The sequence below is a fragment of the Simochromis diagramma genome, unplaced genomic scaffold (genome assembly GCF_900408965.1).
Source record: "Simochromis diagramma unplaced genomic scaffold, fSimDia1.1 OVJJ01000026.1, whole genome shotgun sequence".
In the NCBI taxonomy this organism is placed as follows: Eukaryota; Metazoa; Chordata; class Actinopteri; order Cichliformes; family Cichlidae; genus Simochromis; species Simochromis diagramma.
Genome location: NW_024386985.1, coordinates 10,333,886 through 10,354,789, shown reverse-complemented (window position 1 = coordinate 10,354,789; position 20,904 = coordinate 10,333,886). Strand labels below are relative to the sequence as shown.

Below are 20,904 nucleotides of genomic sequence, written 5' to 3'. Positions count from 1 at the left end.
AAATCCACATACTTTTCTCCTTTTCCACCTCCATGACTTGCTTCTTCCATTCATCAAAGGTAGGGATGTCCTCTTTGCTGGGCACAGAGGGATCAGTCTCCCTGGGAGCGTTTGTTTCCCCTGTCTGAAACATACACACAGATCCAGAATGTAAATATCAGACACCAAATAATATGCAAAAATATTTACATGGTGGAAGAAGTGAACCTTGACTTTCTGTTAACAAGGTTACTTGGCATCAGTGACTCACTAAGCAAGTACCTTATTATACAAGCATAGCGTGTGGTAGAACAACTAAAAGATGCCCATCCTCTATTCGTGGTAGTAAAGCTAGCCCGTGGTGACTGAAGCACTGAGATGCACTGAGCTGTGATTAATATTTTGATGGATTATATAAGTGCCCCTTTGAGCCTCACAAGACAGCCTGATTCTGAAAATCCACAACTCAGACAGCCTCTTATGTAAAACACCCTAACAGCCCAACAAGAGTCATTGCCAGCCACATACAGATTAGTCATCAGATCTCAGCTCCAAATCAGCAAAATGAGGTACAAATACACTATGAACACAAGCCCTCCCGTCCTCCGAAACTAAATACTTTCCCCAGATACAATCGTCCTTCAACCATGAAAAAGCAACTGACAGCAGGCTGACTCAACATTTTCAAACTGAAACATTCAAATGTTGCCCTTTGCTAGAACAGATGTGCATGCTGAATATTTATAATGTTCATGGCCACCTAGACGGCAGGTTTCGGAAAGTTTTGCAGTCTGTGCGGACAGGTGGACTTACTCAGCCTCAGGCCACCGATCTTATTATATCCAAGCTCAGTGCTCATGTCGTTGCAGTTGTTCCAAAATAATCTTCTCCCTCAGATCATATTTCAGGAACATCTCACCTGAAATAAGGATGTTGACTGTACCTTGGTATAAGTTTTTTTTCCCCCACCACATGTCCAACTGTCAAATTTTCCATCATGATACCAGCAGTTTTGTAATGCCTCAAGCCATATGCTACATGTGATTAGCTTCTTTCACAACAGAAATAACAACTCCCAAACACCACAAAGCCTCTAACCTGCTGTTTTTTGTGTTGGTGGTGTGAGGTGTTGCCCACTTGTTCCAAAACAGACAGCCCATCTTCGAGCACCTCACGCTGCTCTTGTTCCTGGTCCACTAGGCCTGGAGTCGACTGAATTTCTGTTTCAGGACCAGAGCTGTGCCTCTGATCTGTCTGCTGGTCCTCTGTGACAGCCTCATCCATGCTACATCACAGAGAGGGGACCAATGTGGTGTAGAGGGAACAGAAAGAAATTGACAGGGGAAGAATAAAGGAACAGAAGGGCATGGAATAAATATAAGTTTAAGGCTATGTCGAATATGTGAGTTAAAAAATAATAATAACAAAATTGAATTTGACTTTTTTTTTTTTTTTTTTTTTTAAATCCTTGGTTGGAGCAGGCAAAACAAAGAAGGGAAATTTAAAAAGAAAAAAAAAAAGCAACATTAAGTAGAGAGCAAGGCCAGCGGTCGACGGTTGGGCACAGCAGAGAGGTGTAGCTTGTACCTTCATTATCAGTCTCTGTGCTTTGATTGGCTTCTGGTGGTTAGAAACTCACCTGAGGAGAGGGCTGCCAAAAGGGGAGCTTTCACAGGTTGCCAGTTCGGGGGGAATGACCCCGCACTGTGAATCAGAGTGCTCAGCAAAGACAAAGCTGTCTACTGGGAATTCATCTCCTGCACTGGCAACCCGCACTGCACTGAGGGAAAGAAAGGACATGGTGTTTACCACACCTCCTTACACTGGGGAAGGTAGACAGGAGGGTAGGGTGGGGGAGAGGGCGGGATGGGGACAATGGGGGAGGAGATAAATGACACAGAGGCATGAGAGCGGGAGGGAGAGAAAAGGAAGAGGGGGGCAGAGTGGTTGGCTGCTGCTGGTGGCTAGCTGAATAGGACTTGAAATGCTGATTGAAATGTCCCAGTTCTGAATACAGAAGATACCATGGGAAGGACATGTTGTTGTTGTAGTAGGAGATATTTAGACTAATCTGGGTCAAAGTTCCAGGTCCATAGGGATGATTCTCTTTATTTTTTTTTAAACTTCCATTACAAAAACCATTAGAAAATAAATAAATAAACAGTCCCTTGCTCCAGCACAATGCTCCATGAAAAATAACTGAAACATCCATGGGGTCAGATCTTCTTTAGACTCATCTTCTAGTGTGTGATGAGTCACTTTGCGTAAATAATTGTGAAGAAAAAGCAACTGAGGGAAACATAAGTCAAACAAAAATACCAAAACACATTTGCAATGTCTGACATGACAATAGTGGCACTGAAACGGATTACGTTAGACCTGGACTGTCGTGAAATTGGCTTTAACCTTAAGAAGAACAACATGTTCTATGGGGTTTTTTTTTAGCGATGTAGGGTTAGAAATTCAGTTCTCCAATTTCAGTTTTGTGGTTATAGCCAACTTCTCTTGAAAGACACCAGATCATTGGCTTGATGAAGTGAATCTGAGCTTACTCTGTGTGGGTCAGCCCAGCACTCTGTGAGGTAGGTTTGTTTTCAGCTTCATCGGGGGATGTGTCTGGGTTTGAGTCTAGACTGGGAATTGGTTCACTTGAAGTCTCTGCTGGGGTATCTGTGGTCACTTGGCCCTGTGCTGGAACTGGTTCTGGAGTGGCGAGCACTGGGGCATCAAGGTCGTGGTCCTGTGTGTGAATCTGCAGGCCCAAGTCAGCCTGGGGATCTGGGGTAGGTTCTGGCTCAGGGGCAACAGGTACAGTATCTGACTCTGGGTCTAGCTTTGTCTCTTCTTCTCCAGCTTCTTGTGGCTTCACAGTCTGGTAACAGAAGAAAAAGTACATTTCTGATTAGGGCTGTTCGACATAACGACATATATCGGATGACGATATAAAAACATCTACAGTTTCATTTTACGCTATCGTTTGTTTCGTGGTGTCGCAAAATAAACGTTTACGGCAATATTTTTTCATCGTTTTGATGGTCACCGTAGTGGTTATATTAAATATAAGAGAAAGAGAGAACTTTAAGAAATAAATATAACCACACTTCAGATGGACAAGCGCCTGTTTTTATGCGTTGTCGTTAGCAACAACGACGGTAAAACCATCGCTGTCCACTTGTTTATTTTCCACATAAACCCTTCACAATAAAGCTCAAGATCCTGTTGAGACTTTTCAAAATAAACTGAATCACGTGAAAGAGTATGCAGAGTATCTACGGATGAGAAGCAAAAAATAGCCGTCAGGTGCTAAAAAAAATAAAATAAATAAACCTTAGACTCAAACGTTAGAACAGGCTCTTCCCCGCAGCACGTCGTGTAATAAATACCCAAAGAAAATGGCTGCCTTTACAACTTATGTCTAAAAAAATATATAGTTTCATGCATGGTTAAAACACTGGACTCCAGCTACATGACGCCCAGCTGGAAACACTTCACGTAAGTCGAGCTGCCCGAGATTCACAGAATTTACAGAAAATGTTACATTTTTGTGATTTATATCGTTATCGGACGATAGATGTCTTATATCGGGATATGAGGTTTTGGTCATATCGCACAGCCCTATTTCTGATGCAATTTAACTGCTCACCTAGATCAGTGTCATCAGATTAAGATCAACATTATTTATCATTTTCCTTTTCCAGTTCACGTGTTTGTGTCCCACATACATAATATACTTTTAAGAGTTTATGGTGCACACTTAAAAGCTGAGCTCTGCCTCACACTCCACCTTTAAGGTATTTACAACCTCAATTTCCCTTTTTATATTGACACTTTTTTTTTTTTTAAAGCCTGCCTTAGTATCCTGTTCACTGTAACTTAACTTTTTGAGCGATACTCTGGAAAACTTCCAATAACTGATATGTCTTTTTACCTCTTCATGGTGTATGCTCTGTTTTTGTAGTTTCTCTCGTGCTGCTCTCTCGGTTTCTAGCCCCATATCGTATGATGTGTGTGTCTTCCACTCTTCCACCACCTAGGAGAAAATGAATAATAAGAACACAGGATAAGAAATACAAGTTAATGACATTACTGGCATTGTTACTAGATTGAGTTTTATTCTACAAATTAGTTTTTTGTATGTAAAAATGTCAAAAGCAAAAGGTCTTTCCACCTCCTGATGTGAAAAAGCCTTTTGTCGATGGACAAAGGCAACATTATAAGGCTAATGACTGACTGCCAGGGCTGCTGGCAGAGCTGTTTGTTGTTGGACCTCAAACAATGATTCTTTTTCTTCTGTGCCCACAAATGCATACCAAAACTCATTCACTTCCCCAAATTATCATTCATTTCTGATACTCACTGACACATGAATACATTTCAAATGTTTCTAAAAGTGAGGCGATCTACAATTTTCCTCGTCCTACTTCGAATGGCTGCAATGACATCGACACACTTTGTATGAACTACTTTCAGTTTAGACAATATTTAGCCATGAAAGCCTGAGAAAACATGTAGCGCTTTGAACCCACAGGGCAGGTCCTAACCTAAATCACATCAACCTCTATGACTGATTCTGCAGAGCAGACCAGGTTCTGTCTGCGTGTGACTGGGCTGGTTACTCAGCTTTGTGAGTAACCATTTACCTGGATTTGGTTCCACTTTTCCCCACATGTAATTTTAAGTCTTGAGGAAGACCTTCACTATTATTTTATAGTTTTTAAAGTTAAACAACCAATGCCATTTTTCCTTTCATTATCTCCTACCCGTATAGAGTTTACAAGCCCCATTTTCTGTGAAGAAGAAGACGAAGAAGACGAAGAAGAAGAAGAAGACGAAGAAGAAGAAAGCATCTTTGACTTTGAGTTCCACACAAGTGCGATTAATAGATGAAGATACACAAAAATAATTACACAAAAATATACAAAATAATTACAACTATTTCCATTAGGGACAATGATTATATTGCATATCTGTGAGTGCAAGATTAATTTAAAGTGTAAAATTATGTTGTTTTTCATCATAAATGAATGAAAATTTAAATTGTCTATTTTTTTCTCTCCAAAATGCAGTGTCATAACCATCGATTATTGTCTGCCAACTACTCAGATTGTCATTTTATTAATCTTATCAACATTTGATGGTGGCAGATGGAACAGGAAGTCTTGGCCTGGATAGCCACCGACTACACTTTGGATAGTCTCAGGAAGCTATTTTTTAATGTGTTCCCAGATAAAGTCTTCTGGTTCTCTTTGTGCTTGTTAAGTCTGATGTAATTAGCTATTTTCAGATCCAAATACTCTTTTGTTTGCCTAAAGCAAAGATGTTCAGAGGTACCATTCATGTTTAAAAACAGCCCAGATTCACTCAACTCCATTAAAGTGATCAGCTGAGCCGTTCTTCCAGATGTTAGAAGGTATTGGTAAGCTATAGTTACCTAGTTGATGTATAAAGATGGGTTGTGATTGATGTAAAGAAGAAAAAAGTAAATACTAGAAAGATTTTGGAGGGTTTTACACTAGTTGACACATTTATCTGCCACTCAACAGCTAGCTGGGTATCTTTAGGCTATTATAAACATTGCAACACTGGCAAAGTATTAATTGAAATACAGCACTTGTGAGCCATCAGATCACAGGAAGAAGATAAAGAAAATAGGCAATAAAAGCCCAGAGTGTCTGATATGATCCTACCCAAAAATATATATAATTATTAATTGCTGGAGGGATACTTCAAAAATGCTCCCTAACCTTATTTGTAAAACAGGAATTTTAGTTGGGCAGACAGTGATCCACTTCTGACGGACCAACATATTGGTCTCCAGGATATCAGTGAGTTTTTAAGCACTTAAGCACTTAAAGGTGTACTCCATTTAAACACTGCTAATTGAAGACTTTCCTACTCAGAACAGCAGGTCACTGAAATAACAAGAACCTTAGCCAAAAAAAGAAGGGCCTTGGAGCGCAAAACTGGATCAATAGGTGCCAACTTAGCAAACACACCAGCCCATTTTTCGTCAACGTTTACTGGGTCACTAAAGTTCATGACCCAACTCCCACAGGTAGAACTTGGTGTTAAGATGACCGTTTCTGTTTTTCACATTAAGAACGATTATACAAGTCTCCAAATTGTAATCTGTTACAGTCAAAAGCTGAGATACATGAAAAGGCCAGAACTTCTACACACCTTGTTTTGCGTGGAGTCCTGCTCCTGCTCGAGGCCATCAGGATCTTTCTCCTGTCGAGGCTGACCTGAGCCGGACAAGCTCTGCTCTGAACAATAGACATGTTGACTAGGGTACCTGAAAGACAAACAAGAGAAGATTTGTTAGAACATTTATAAGCCTTTATATACACACACACACACACACACACACACACACACATTAAAAAAAACAAACAAACAAACAAAACAAAAAGAAGGATTACTATAGAAATACTTAGGCTAGCCTAAGTAGCCTTGGGGGAAAGAGCCACTCACACAGTTAATTAAAGCACTGACTATAGGAGAACAAAGAAAGCTTCGAGTACAGGAGAGCAAAAGTAGAGATTCAAAACAAGGACTAAAACCAAAGGAAGGAGTCCACATTAAGTTACAAGGAGAGACAGACAGGAACAGAATTGCATGAACAAAACAGGGTAAACCAAATTCCTTTCGTCATGTGTATTCTTATAAGCTGCTCAAGGCAAACAGTTTTCTTTGATTCAAATTTGGCTTAGGATATTGCTGTAATTTTTTTAGCCATCTTAAAGTCAAGTTAAAAAAAAAAAAAAAAAAAAAAAAAAAAAAAAAAAAAAAAGTGTAGCCTGAGCACTTTCTGCACTGCTTCTTCATGTATCTTGTTGTCAAACTACTAATGCCTATCTGAAAATTTCGTTAATTCGTAGCTCTTAATGGTGTCGCATTAAATCACAGACTGTGAGGAGAATAAAAGTACTTTTACTGAATTGACAAAGTTGCAAAGACACACTATTGTGTTTTTTTTTGTTTTTGTTTTTTTTAAAGTTACACAAGTTTCATACTTCAGGTGAAATGAGCATTTTGTGAGATATTGAGATTCCCATGACTCGCGGTTATGTTCACCAACTTCCACCAACCTGCAGCGTGTTCAAACTCACATAATCTCAAAAATTACTGGGGTGGGGTGTGTGTGTGCGTGCGAGTGGTGGTGGGGGGGCACGTTAACCTTATATCAAATGAATGTCAACTTCAACAGTAAGTTAATAAAAAGGAGATCAAACAAGGATGGAAAGGTTATGAAACCACAAGACCAGAGCTAATAAAAGGCAAACAAAGCAAGAGACCGAACAAAGAAACAAGGCAGGGAGGCGGGAAAGATAGACACAACTGTTTCTCAGTTATTACTATATTAGTGGAGTAGAAATGAAAAGCAAAATGAAACAAGAGGTAGGTCTCAACTGTCTTAACAAGTTAACTTAAGCCATCTGTCAGTTAGTTGATATTATAAACAGGGTGAACAAGTTAGTCAGCATACAGACTTTGAGCCATTCATTTGGCTTATAGATTTAGTTAAACTGAATGGCTTTAGCTTTAAAGAAAGAACTCACACATTTGGGAAGCAAAACAGAAAACTTAAACTGATTAAATAATTTAGTTCACGTCGGTGAAAAATCAACAAACCGTGTCAAAGCTTCCAATGTAAGAAACCACAATATGGAAACTGCCTGCTCATTTAAACTAGAGCTCATGTGCACTTATGAAAGTAAGCATACAAAGCTCAAACCTGAAGCATAAAAAACACCCATCAGTAACTGTTGCACAGACAGACAAAAAGACAACTCTACTCGCAAGTGCCATGTGATCCTCAGGCTGAAACCGTTCCCCTTGAGTGCTCAAATGTCAGGAGAGAGCGAAGCACATGGACAATCATGTTAGCGCTCTGTCAGCCTGGCTGTCAGGAGTAAGGAGATGCACAGTGAGCAACATACGCAATCACTGACAGACAAGCATCTGTGCAAGTCAGTGTCCTGTCACTCAGAGAGCCCTGCCATCCGTATATTCTATGTTTGAAGAGATTAAATAGACAAGACAAAAAAAACAAAAAACAAAACAAAACAAAAAAACAAAACCCCTCTAATATAATCATCTCGGGCACAGACATTCACCAAACCTTCTGTTTAGGAAGGTCAGGCAATAAGAAGCTGGCTTAAAGGGATGGTTAAATTAGATTGTTTCCCTTTCAGATATTAGAGAAACTGAGGTCTAGTGTCTTTGGTGGCAGGCCCGATATCATCAGGCGATATATGCTTTTTGCTGATTTATCAGTAACAGCATTCATCAAGTGTACACAAACACTTGATGCAGCAAAAACACAATCAGCAGATCTGAGCAGAGTTGGGCAGAGTGTAAATAATTACATAATTCTAAGAGAAATCTGTTCATGCTTTATGGTGATCGACTGAATTCTCACTTTAAAAGTGAACAAAATAAATCAATAAAAAAAAAATTAATAAACCCACAATCAAATATCATTATCACATCAGTATTATTATTATAATAATAATAATAATAATAATAATAATAATAATAATAATAATAATATCATTAAAAACAAATGCTATAGTCAGTCAGGCTCTACTGATGGGATTCACCAAGCCCCAGTATAACACGGCTGATGCCAACATTTGGTGATCTGATAAAGTGCTTTTTCCCCCCCAATATAACTGAATAACATATGTTATCTACAAGTCCTTACAAAAATAAATGCAACAAATTTAAAAGGGGATCAATTTAGTAATACAACAAAGCCATTGTTAATAAAGATGACTCAGTTTATTACAAAATGAATCACAGCCCAGTCTATGGTTTTACCCCAGTATATATATTGGGCAGAGGAGCAAAGTGTTATATCTGTGCCAGAGCTCAATTCTAAAGAGTATTAAACTCTAAAACCGAGGAATTAAATTTACTATTGGTTTAGAAACAGGTTGCTACACAAGCATATTTTAACCACATTTGTTAATTGTCATTTCATTTATTCAAATACTACGGACATCTTATCTTGCTAAACAGAAAAATTTATAGATCGCTCTTAAATTAAAGTCATACAGACTCTTCGACTCTTTTGTATGTGGATTGTTCATGCTTACAAGCGTAGCCATCTCCAAGCCAGCAAACACCCTGACACAGCTGTCAAAATGAAATGATGAAATATGTGCACGAACGTATATGTGTTAACACCTCGTAGTGTAAGCGTTCCCCCAAAGGTGATAAAATGAGCCACAAAGCCAGAGGGGGAACCCTAAGAGCCAATCACTAGACAGACACTAAGGAGTAAATATGGAGCACAAGCTAATGTATCTTCCTGACTAAACTTAGATCCATAGCTTTAAGCTATTTTGTGTTGCGTTTCAAATGTCTCCTGTGACCCCTTATAACTCAAACACACATGAATGTAAAGGGAAGACCTCGTCCATTCAGTGACGTCACGACATTATGTAACAGACCATTAGCATATCTTGAGGTCAGCGTGGCATCCATGTATGCAACAGGGATGATTAATGGTTTTATCCTAAAATACTTTTAACTTCAATGTTAAACAAACATGAACGTTCATGAAAATATTGATTCGTTACCTAATAATCATGTGCTGACTAAAGAGCAGAAAAATCATTAAAACACATGTTTAGTCAAGTCAGAGCTACTCCATGCCTTCAAAAGCTAAACCAGTGTTTCACACACAGACACATATGAATCATAGATGCCCACACAGTCAAATACAGACTCTTTACCCTAATATCAAAAAGGAACAAAATATACTCAAAAATCTTCTGAAAAAACAAAAATTCCAGGAAAATCCATGCCATGTGCCTGATACCAACATGCCAATTCCATTTTATTTTGGATTATAATAGACTTCTGTTAAACTTTTCAGGCTACAGCCACCTCAAATCGCTTACCAGGTCCTTGCCTGCAAAACTCTTCCATACTCTTTGCAGTGATGGTTTTTGTTCCCTTATTTCTCTTCCTGTACATAGTCGTAAAGCTTGTAGTGCAAGCTTTTCCTAAACCAATCAACTGTTGCATTGCAGATCTATTGAATCACATGTGTGTCAAGTCAAGGAAATAATCTGACCAGTAAAGCAGAATCAATAATGACATTGCTAACAATCAGTGAAAACACATCACGTCAACATGCAACAGCTGTGCTGTGCAGCTTCCTTTTGGTTGCTTCCACCTTTTTAGTCTTCGTGACTTATCCAAAAATCATTTATAACTTGAAAGTGCATGCGTGGCCTGTAATTACACAGAGACAAGCAGTCGATCATGAGACGGAAGATAAAAGAGGTTGTGTCTGAGTTAAGAGTCTGAAAGAAAACAAATAATCAATATAGCAAAAATAGGAGTAAGATGAAGTAATAATGTTATTTTCACTTTCCCTCTATGCATGTATTACACCAATTCAGAAGCTGAAATACAGTGCAAACCCATCAATTTAACATATAAATCTTTAAATGTGCATCTCACACCAACTGTACTTTTATTGTTATAGAGGAAATAGAATAAGTGACAGGTACCAGATAATTTTGGAGTCTGAGCTGTCTTTTTAAAACAAGATCCTGTGTGGTTTTGGTCAGAAACCTTGAGCTATAAGACGCCTGCAGCTTTGTCCTGTGATTTCTTGACTCTGCATGATCTGCTTACGTAAAGCCGTTCTACAACTGCCACAAAGCCTTAGAATAATTTCAAATTTTGCAAAGATCGGACATCCTCTGGATACTTTGCCAAGTTCTGATATGATTATTTCCTTATTTTTGCCTGATGAAACCTAGACTTTTTCACTTTCAAGTTTCAGATAAAGGCCAATAAGGTCAAATGGAAAAAGTAAAAAAGGTGACTTCAGAAGTGACTTTGCAGCTGCTGCTTCTGTGCAAAGCATGCTCAGTGATGCATCAACTAAACACTGCTTGTTATCATTTTTTAAAACTATCATTCAATCTCTCAGATAAGCGCCCTTGTGTAAAATGCAGATGGGTGACAAACAGATCTCACAGTACAGTACACGTCTGTATAAACTTCCTTGATCATGAATGCAAATCTCACAATCATCCCCAATGTGACTCACTGGGAAAATGTTTAAAGGGAAACTTGCAAAGTCATAAATGTGTCTAATCAAATGAAAAACATTCAAATACAAAGATTAATAAATAACCTCAATTCCCCCCCAAAAGTGGGACACTGTAAAAGGCAGGTAAACATTTGCTAAGTTTTCTAAGTTCAATTGTAAATAAAATATGGGTTTACAATATTTACAGATGATTGCGTTCCTTTTTTAGCTTTACAGTGTTCTGCTTTTTGAATTGGGGTTGTATACGGAGCAATTCAAGAGCACAAATATGCTGTTTGTACTGAGACATTTAAACCCCAAACCAAAATGTCAAACAAGTGGGAGGCACGGTTGGCCTGGCTCCATTCATTCATGGGGATGATGCAGAAAGACCTCAGTGTTGACATTTCTTCCACAGGTAAGGAGGCAAGGCTGGTGAAGAGAGGAGGAAAAACAAACAAACAACCCCAAAAACCTCAAACCAAAACAAAAACAGATCAAATATAACTAAATAAAAACAAAAAAGAGGAGCCGATGTGAGTGTATCAGCTTTGGGGGTATACTGTGACCTACTTTTTAAAATTCAAAAGTGTATGCAACAGTGGGAGGGGGAACATAGTACCCACAAGTGAAGAAGTGGGGAGAACACTGCAACACACTGTATGGCATTTATTACATACCAGTAGTGGGTTAAGCTCAAGAAGGACGAGCATGAGTCAGCAGTCGGCAGAGTCTTCCCCATTCTGCTTCTCTTCTTGTTTCCTGACCGAACTCATATGGTCCTAGGATTTTCAGTAAGTCTTTTGCCTTTTGCATATTAGTCTCTAAAAGCAAGAAATATTCCTAATAATGATGAAGATAACACTTTATAGCCAGATGCACAGAGAGGCAATAGCTACATGACTGTGCTGGTTCCGAGCACACAAATCCCCTGATATTTCCTGTTGGCTTTAGGCGCATTCAGAATCGGGAGACACGATTCAGCCTCATCGAATCAACTGTACTATACTAACTGACTGGGTTGACACAGGAGACAAAACTGCAGAGGCAACAAAGTGAGAACCGTTTAATCTGCCGACAACAAGTCTAATTTTATCACCAGCTGCACGGCATGCAAAGTGCCCTCTGATCTCTTGTCACGCAGGAAGTTTTCCTTCTGTCTTAAAGATTTCAGACATATTGATGTACGCCTATGACCTTTCTCCTCTTTCACCAATTAGTTTTTTTTGTTTTTTTTTTTTTAATGAAATATCAATAACATATACAAAAGGTTAACACTCATCATCCTGCCCTGTCATACAAACTGATCTTGGTCCCAACATGACACTGCAGCACATGTAGCCTTCAACGTCAGTCACAGGAGATTAGTTGCCGTCTTTCGATTTCCTGACCTAAATCTCTGACCAGCTTGTTGCTCTCCATTACATAAACTCTCCCTGACACACATATTCATTTTAAATAACCAACAGCATGTGATAAGTCTTAGAAATCCATTAAAAAAAAACTTTCTATTTTGAGACAAACAACAAGTTAAAAGGAGAAATGTCAAATAAGGTTAAATTACTCAAATTACTATGGTTCTAAATTCATAATAAAGAGCAGAGTGAATACTACATTATCTGTCCTGTGTCCACGGGGAAAGGAGAGTCTTGTGATGTTCACATTATTCCAGATATGAGGGGAGTTGCTGGCTGGAGTGAGTTAAGAAGGAAAACCATGTCAATAACAGCTTAACTTGAGTTCAACTTTTCTCTTTAAATTTGACTGTAAAGCCAACCCAGCCTAACCACACACAGAATTTTAAAAAACAAACAAACAAGAAACTCAAAAATCCCAATTGCTGAGGATTTATTTTCCTTAGCCACAGAAATTGACAGAAAGACACACAATGTTTTACTTTCACACTGAATAGAGACAGGAACATGGGAGAGGTAAAAGAGCTGGGGAGAGAATCCAGGATCCACGTGGCCAGAGGTGGATTATGGGGCGTGGAGATGTGCCAGGGCTTGCCTGGAAAAGTAGGCCAGAGCATCTGCCAAGCAGACAAAAACATGCCGTCACTGTTTGGAGGAAAACAGAGGGCAGTGCCTAAAGCTCGGCCTTAAGAGGACTGACCATGTTTGCGTGTGCAAGTTGGAGTCTGTGTGCACGCCAGTTTTGCTCCACATTGAAGCATGAAATAACGGACAACAGCAGTTTGTTCTAAAGCTTGCTGATCCTCCATAATCCTCTTCACTGATGCATCCTCGTAGCCACCAGGACAGAGCAGCTGAACTGGAAAACTGCTCGCTTCCCAACTCAGAGAGTTCTTAACCAGGGTCTAGCTGCAGCACATTGCTGGTATAAGCAGGTGTTCTGGTCTGGTTTATTGACCGCTGGTGAAGTACATCAGGGATCTTCAAGATTTTTCATTTTCAAGCACTACATGGTCATGCACTAGTTTACACAGCTCCTTGTTCACATGATTCAGCCTTGAGAGCTCCGAGAGTTCCTTATCACTCTCGTCACGCAACGAGAGTGATAAAATTCTTTATCAAAGATGATAAAGAATTTTCCTCATCGCTGACCGCAAAATTCTTAATTTGCTTTTTAAAATACTGAATCTCCCTTTTCTGATTATCTCCAGTCTCATGTCAGCCTTTTTATAGTCTTCATGCAGACTACATTTTCTTTTTAAATCTTTTGATAATCATTTCATCTTTTTCCTCATCTGCGATCATCAAACTTGCCATGCAATTTAACCTTTCCATGAAAAACCATGTCAAAATTTGTACCCTATTTTGTCACCTATAAGGTGACTGATAACTATCACTGAATGCATTTTTCCCCTCTATATTCAACACTTGTCAAATGCTCATGTTTACTACCTAGTGCTGCAGACGCATTAACCTGTAAACATTAACAATGCTGCATTTTTTCTTACTGCCTTCCTCCGCTTGGAGTGACCCAAGTTACTGTAATGGGGTTTGAGTACTGGGTTCATTTGCCTAAGTGCTATAATGCTATGTGCTGACTTGACGTATTGGAGGAGTAGAGGCACTGCAATATACTTCAGCCATTAAGAATAACTAGCCCTGCCTTCTGACACAAAGATACAGGCCTGTACTTATCAAGCATCAGATCAGATCAGATCAGATCAGAAAGCAGTCACACCTGACTCAGAGGGTGTTGCTTCATTTACTTACTTGCCTAATTTTTTGCTTACAGGTTGAAATATCTCAGTCTTTTCCTTAGAATCAAAGTGGAGTTCGCAGCTGTCCTAATCTGTCAGGATTTCCCAGTAGCTGGAAAGTAAAAGGAAAAAAAGTCTGTGCAACAACTAAGTGAACAGAAGATTAAATTAAAGGACAAATTGGAAAAAAAAAAAATCCCTGTCAGACTAATTGCACAAAAGCTTTAACGCAACTAATGGATAGATAGAAAAGGTGAAGGTTAAGCGTCTGTTAACAGTTAACGAGGGATCAACCAATTTAAATCGTAAAACTGCTTTATGATAACCCAACTAAGTGTGGAACAAAATAATACTGAGGAAGTTGCAACAGTAAATAAATGGAGTCTAATGGACCATTTAGAGCTAGTTTTGAAGGAGCAGAGCACCAGTTAGGTTATCTGGTCAATGGGCTATGAGTTTATGTTTCGGCAATGTGTCCATCATTAACCAAGCCACAATTCACAAATTTATTAATGGCTACACCTCATCAAATATTAGTCAGACTTTAATCAAGTGTACACGCAATAAAGACATGATGGGTCCTCACCCAAAGTGTGCTCTAAGGCAGCGGTCCCCGACCCCCGGGCCTCGGACCGGTACCGGTCCGTGAGTCGTTTGGTACCGGGCCGTGAGAGTTGAGGCTCAGGTGTGAAATGTATAGTTTTCAGGGTTTTTTTTAAATCAGTTTTCAGCGTTATTTTGTTATCGTTTTTATCGTTAACTCGGTGTTTTCCTCGGTCTTTTCATGTGTGTTATGAATAAATCTTTTTTTTTCGGTACCGGTACTAGTTTTATTTTGTTGTATTTATCTGCGACACCTTAAAGGCCAGTCTGTGAAAATATTGTTGTCATAAACCGGTCCGTGGCGCCAAAAAAAAGTTGGGGACCGCTGCTCTAAGGTCAAGGCCACATCAGTCATTTTACAGGCACTTATCCATTTTCACAAGAAATACTGCCTTTCCTTGAGTACTTGTCAGATCTTAGTGTCTTAACTTAAAACGGTGTCCCGAGGTCAACAACAAGGTGACATCTGTCATTTTATAGCTAATATAATGAGAACTTTGATTAATCGGGTACCAGATGAAACACATCATCAGTGATGTTCTGGTTAAGTTTTAATCATATGTGCCACTTTTATTATTCAATTAACTGCATTTATTTGAAAGGTGTCTGATACGAAAACGGACGCCGAGCCAAAATTTGCATGTCACAAATGAATATTTAAACTGTATTAAAGCTCAGAGTGATAAAGCTTTTATTCTGCATCCCTTAAAACAGACGTCAGACTTTAACGTGTACGTTACAGTTTGTTACATAATGCCAAAACCTCATCCTGTTCCTTCTCAATATCACATAATTACAATTTAATAACACACTTGAGTAGACTTTAGACCCTGAAAGGACACATACGCTTATAATCCAAACCACTTTAAAGTATTTGTGAAACTTGTCTTTATGATTTATACGGATCACTCAGAGTATATCAGCACTGTGACGCACCTTCAACATTTACATAGGAGCCTTTATCCAGGATGTAGTTTGAATGAACAGACACACCTCTATTTGGGAGCTATCCCATGGTGCACCAAGTAGGCCAAGTCACCAGCACTGCTGCTTCTACAGGCATAATTCACTAAACCAGCCAGCAGTCTACTGATTAAGACCATTTTTATAAAAAATAAAATAAAATCCGGGAATAAATCACAAATAAATTAATATATTTTAGAGGGGAAAAAAGAAAGAAAAAACCCAACATAACTGGAAAAAAAAAAAAAAAAAAAAAAAAAAAAAAAAAAAAAAAAAAAGACAAAGTCTTAAGTTTTAGTCTTTACTTAATTTGGTAAAGCAACCAGTTTGAGGCTTTGGTGAAAATGCCTATTGACAGTGACACTTCTACATGCATAACTGCTTTTATTGTGAAACTGGTTCTTGGTTCTTAACTTCTGATAAATGCCACTCCTATCATAAAAACAGCTAAAACTGAAACTTAAAAAAAAAAAAAAAAAAAAAAAAAGGAAGACTAAAACAGGACTCTGGAATCCAGCTGCAAATAAAATTAATCCAAAATAAAAGAGCTACAGTAGAATGCAATAACCATTTTAACACCAGTTGGATAAACATTTTAAAGTCACGCTGGCAAAGACTGTTTGCGCAAAAACACCATTGAGCACCTAATTTTAAACACATTTGCAAAGACAAAGCCAAATAAGATTTGTATTTTATTATTCACAGATTTTTTTTTTCACCATCATTCACGTTTCGCTTAGTTCTTCGATCTAGTAAGAAAAATAAAACTGCATAAACGGAAACAAATGCATGCAGCCCTTTGTTACATATCCAGATTGTTTAGTATGATTTTGTGGATAAAGTTATTTTTATTCTTTTTTAAAGTAATTTAATTAATTGTTGTTGTTTTTTTATTATTATTATTATTATTATTATTATTATTAAATGCAACCAGTTTCCCCTATGAACATTAAAACTTCACACTGAAAAACCTGCAGAAAATGTTTGCACTTTAGCATTCATGAACTGGATACTATAATTGTTATTGATTAAATGCCTAACCCAGGGGTTTCAAACCCAGGGCTCCAGTGTCTTATGTGGCTTTTTTTGTCCATCTGGCTCCCTATAAGTCTGACACAAAACTAAATTAATATAAAAATGATCCTTTTAATTTTGCTGAAATTCAACTGCAGTGGTTAGCATGAATGCAAACACATAAACAGCTAGTCCTGAGTGCTACTAACCCAAAAAGTCAAGGAGAAAATTGGAGGATTTAACGGTGTTTTTTGGCTGCCAATGCCCAGCTCCTGCTGTGTACCATACATGATGTATCATACATCGAAAACATACCACACTGAGTTTTGTATTATAATCAAATAGGACTAAACCTAGTAAGAAGGGCATTTTATTTAATTTCCACTGAATGATGATGGCTTATAAATAAATATGTCTGTCTTACTTCAGCCTCCACATTTCATAAATATGTTTATACTCATTTTTATAAGATTAAGGAACTATATGAGGCCAAGGAAAACTAATTAAAAACTGAGCTGACACCCATATTTACTGTTAAACACCACGCTTTAAAACTATTATAGCCAAAAATAAACAAATCTCTACTAGAGAAAAGATCCCATTAGCAGCAGTGACATTGTACATTACTGCAGTAGTCCCACAGAGGCTTGCCGATGAGACATCAGGACCATCGACCCAGACCAATGGGACTGAAAGATGCACTCATGTGATATAATCCAATTTGATAGGAAAAGCCACTTTGCCAGTGAGAGTTAGCATGGGTGGCTGTGGATACAACAATACATGTGCATTCTTGGCCTGCATGGATACATCAGCCAGCACAGCAGGAGAACAAAAACCCATTAAAAATTCAACTTGGCACAAAGTGTACCAAAGTGCTGCAGCGTGGTGAAACATTTACATCTGTCGTAGATGTTTCACTGCAAACTGGACCCTGTAAAAACCTAGAAGGGAGCCAGGTTTGAAAAATAAAAGACTGGAAAGTGACAAGTACTGTGATATGTTGATTTTTAATATAATAACAGCTTATCAATCATTTTGGATTTAGTAAAGTAAAGACGATTTGATGATATTCTCTTAATGTACAAGCTCCAGCAAAACATCTCTTTATCTTTAAAATTGTCTACGCCTTGTGGGAAAAAGGCCTCCTGCTGGGAATTGCACGCTTCATGCATAAGACCAAACCATACCAACAAGAAAAAGGGACAGAAATGGTCCCACACACACACAAAACTCATGCATGAGAGCCTGTCAGTAGCAGCTAAAAGGTAAACAGTGAAGAGCAGTGAGTGAGAGGGGGGGAAGGGAGAAAAGAAGAAACAGAAGATTTTCACAGGGCGGAAAAAAGTAGTACCTTTCTCAAAAAGGGCAAGAAAAAGCAAAGGAAATTTATACACCAAACTTGGGAGTATTTACTGTATACAGCTATTACAAATGACCTCAGACCCATAACACAACTGAAGATAAAACACATCCTCTATGAATTATTTTAGACTTATTATATACTTAGCATATACTTTCAAATGTTGTAAATTATTTGCAGCATTAATTAGTCAGGAATCATAAACAATGTAACCACAAGAAGGAAAGGAGATCTAGTAAGAAAAGCAAGTGAAATGAATCCCCTCCCTAACCTTTACCATGCCCTTGTGTCATACAAGTAAACACATGCAGTGATATTTTATTAGTTTTCTGACGTACATCTCCACCTTTAAAACCTTTCAATCTCCACCCTCTGAATACTATTCTCCATCGCAGCAAACAGTAGTATTTTCTTTCAAACCACTGACAAAGCCTCAGGCTGTTGGCCCATATTCAGCGCTCACTGAACGACTTCCCAGAAAATGATTATGTTTGTGAAGAAAGATTGTGCAAATACCTTCCTCCTCATATCATCAGGTCTGAGATAAAAACATTTTTTTTAAAAGTTACGCATATATGTATTGTGCGTCTTGAATACAACTGAGGGACATCACACTTTAAATGTGATTACTAAAATCTTTTTTAAGTGACGGAAGTGAGAGATGAAGACAAAAGCTATTTTAACATAAGCTCTGGAAAATGTCAGGAAAATCACGCAGTACCCAAGTCTGAAGTTGCTCTGATTGACAAGTTGACAAGTGAAGTTGGCAGATTGACAACAGCAAAACTCATTATTACAATTATTCTGGCTACCTGTAAACGATCAAAAACAAATGGACTGGTGGTTTTTAAAAGTCTCATTTCAAAGGTGATTTTTTTTAATGATTCAAGTGTAAAGCAAATAAATAAAGAGATGGTGATGGGCATAGATTCATCCAGATGGTTGCAGACAGGGACAACAGAGATCCAACCAGGTGGCTTTGTGCACCTCAGGAGACCTGCATAGAAGCCACGGGGAGCACAAGAGAGCCAGCAAGTATCAGACGCTCATATCACAGAAAGCAGATCAGGTTAGAGACCACTGGAGCTTTGGAGACAACAATCAGGTGAAGGCAACTGTTAATGGACAGGTTTACCTAGATCTCACAGACCTTGTTGATTAAAAGGTTCTCTTTCCAGGCATGTTGGCTTGATCTTAACAAAGGAGAATCAAAACGGCTGTAAATGAAAGGGCTGCACATAACTTTTAACACAAGACAAGACCAACGTAAAAAACAGGGGTAAAGTCTTAATGCAGATTGCAACTGATGTGGACATTTGGGTTTTAACATGCAGCAACTCTGGGTAATGGCTAGAAAAGTTCAGGTTCAGTTTTATATAAACCACATCAGACCATTTTGTCTAGCACTGCCTTGGTGGCACACTTCACAGTTGTTGACTGCTAAAAGAAAAAGTGGCAGCAGAAAGCATTAGCATACAGAGGGGTATGCAGCTGGGACATGAGAAGGCTAGAAAGCAAGAGAGTTTTATGTGCTCATCAGGCTCCATGGCCAGTGGGCAGGAACAAAGGCATGTGCTTTAGTGCCAGTCCAGCTCTGTCTCCTCACATAAAAACTAAAGCAACCAGCCCGCAGGGCAAGACCTTGGTTCAACAACAACACAAACTCGGACTGTGTTACTCAGCTTCTATTCTCTGGGCTTGCAGTAGAGACAAGCAGAGACAAAGTGAGATTACCTACAGCTTCCAAAAATCGTGCAGTCAAGCTGTGCATTTTGGCTGTGAAAAACAAACGCATTTTAAAATGATCAGTTTAAAAACAAATTCAGAAAGCAATTTATTTTATTCAATACTGACTGAAATAAACAATGATCGAGCTAAACTTCCTGGCTCTGTCCTGTTTTTGTGAAAAACAGAAGCAAGAGATGGATTGTGTAAAAGGTTTGGATTAAACTCAAGAGAAAAGGCTGCGAACAATAGTGCCTGGGTTTGGTTTGTAACATGAAAAGGATGACTCCAGATTTTTCTGGCTTTTAGGTCAAATGTCATGTTTGCTGTGATTTATTTATTTATTTATTCCCCTCTTTAGAAACCTGTTCAGTTACATACCTCAACGTTTTAAAATCCAGCATTTGAAATCAATAGGACCTTAGCTGAGATAAGCTGCCTTTTCACTCAAAAATTAAGTGAAGGGTAAGATAACAAGTTAATGGAAGCAATGAGCAGGTCTCCAGTTGGCATATTTCATGATGGAATCCCTTATGTTACAAAACAAATCTATTACTCATATATTCCTTCTTCCTACATGCATAGATTTAGCAAGTTTTATTTTTATGTTTAAACTCAGTCATTAAAGACAGTGTAAATAGCTTACCATAAACCCCCAAATTACTCTACCAAATAGTGAGTGAGCAGGCGCAGGGAGTAGCAATGTTTGTATACACTCAACCTAGAGTCCCTAGAGTCCAACTTCTATAAAGAAGAAGAAAAAAAACAAAATAGCACACCACTATGTAAACTTATAACCCTTAAAAGCATCTTTGCAGACCATTCTTTTTCTATTATGCAAGTTGCGTTCACATGGACAGATGAGCAGGTAACACATGTATGAGCTCATGACATTGTGCTACATTCTTTGAATCACAGACGCATCCACAGTACAGCCACAAGCCAGCTGATGAAATGAGAAGCTGCGAGGGGGTGAGCTACAAGAACGCCCAGTAAGCATTATTGTCTTCTTTCAAGGCCTCC

The 20,904-nt window shown here is 38.5% G+C and overlaps 1 protein-coding gene across 6 annotated transcripts in view; it reads right to left on the bottom strand.

Moving 5' to 3' along the window:
• Positions 1-20,904, bottom strand: part of suco (SUN domain containing ossification factor) — a 44,935-nt gene that overhangs the window by 16,887 nt on the left and 7,144 nt on the right. For 5 of the 6 annotated variants that reach the window (XM_040040336.1, XM_040040332.1, XM_040040333.1 and 2 more), the window contains 6 exons: positions 6,160-6,274; positions 3,908-4,009; positions 2,532-2,851; positions 1,619-1,759; positions 1,078-1,264; positions 13-124 (listed from right to left, as the gene is read on the bottom strand). In XM_040040336.1, coding sequence (XP_039896270.1) covers positions 13-124; positions 1,078-1,264; positions 1,619-1,759; positions 2,532-2,851; positions 3,908-3,973 — 826 coding nt within the window. In that variant the 5' untranslated portion in view covers positions 3,974-4,009; positions 6,160-6,274. The remainder of the gene's footprint in view (positions 1-12; positions 125-1,077; positions 1,265-1,618; positions 1,760-2,531; positions 2,852-3,907; positions 4,010-6,159; positions 6,275-20,904) is intronic. The other variant, XM_040040335.1, reaches the window with a different exon arrangement.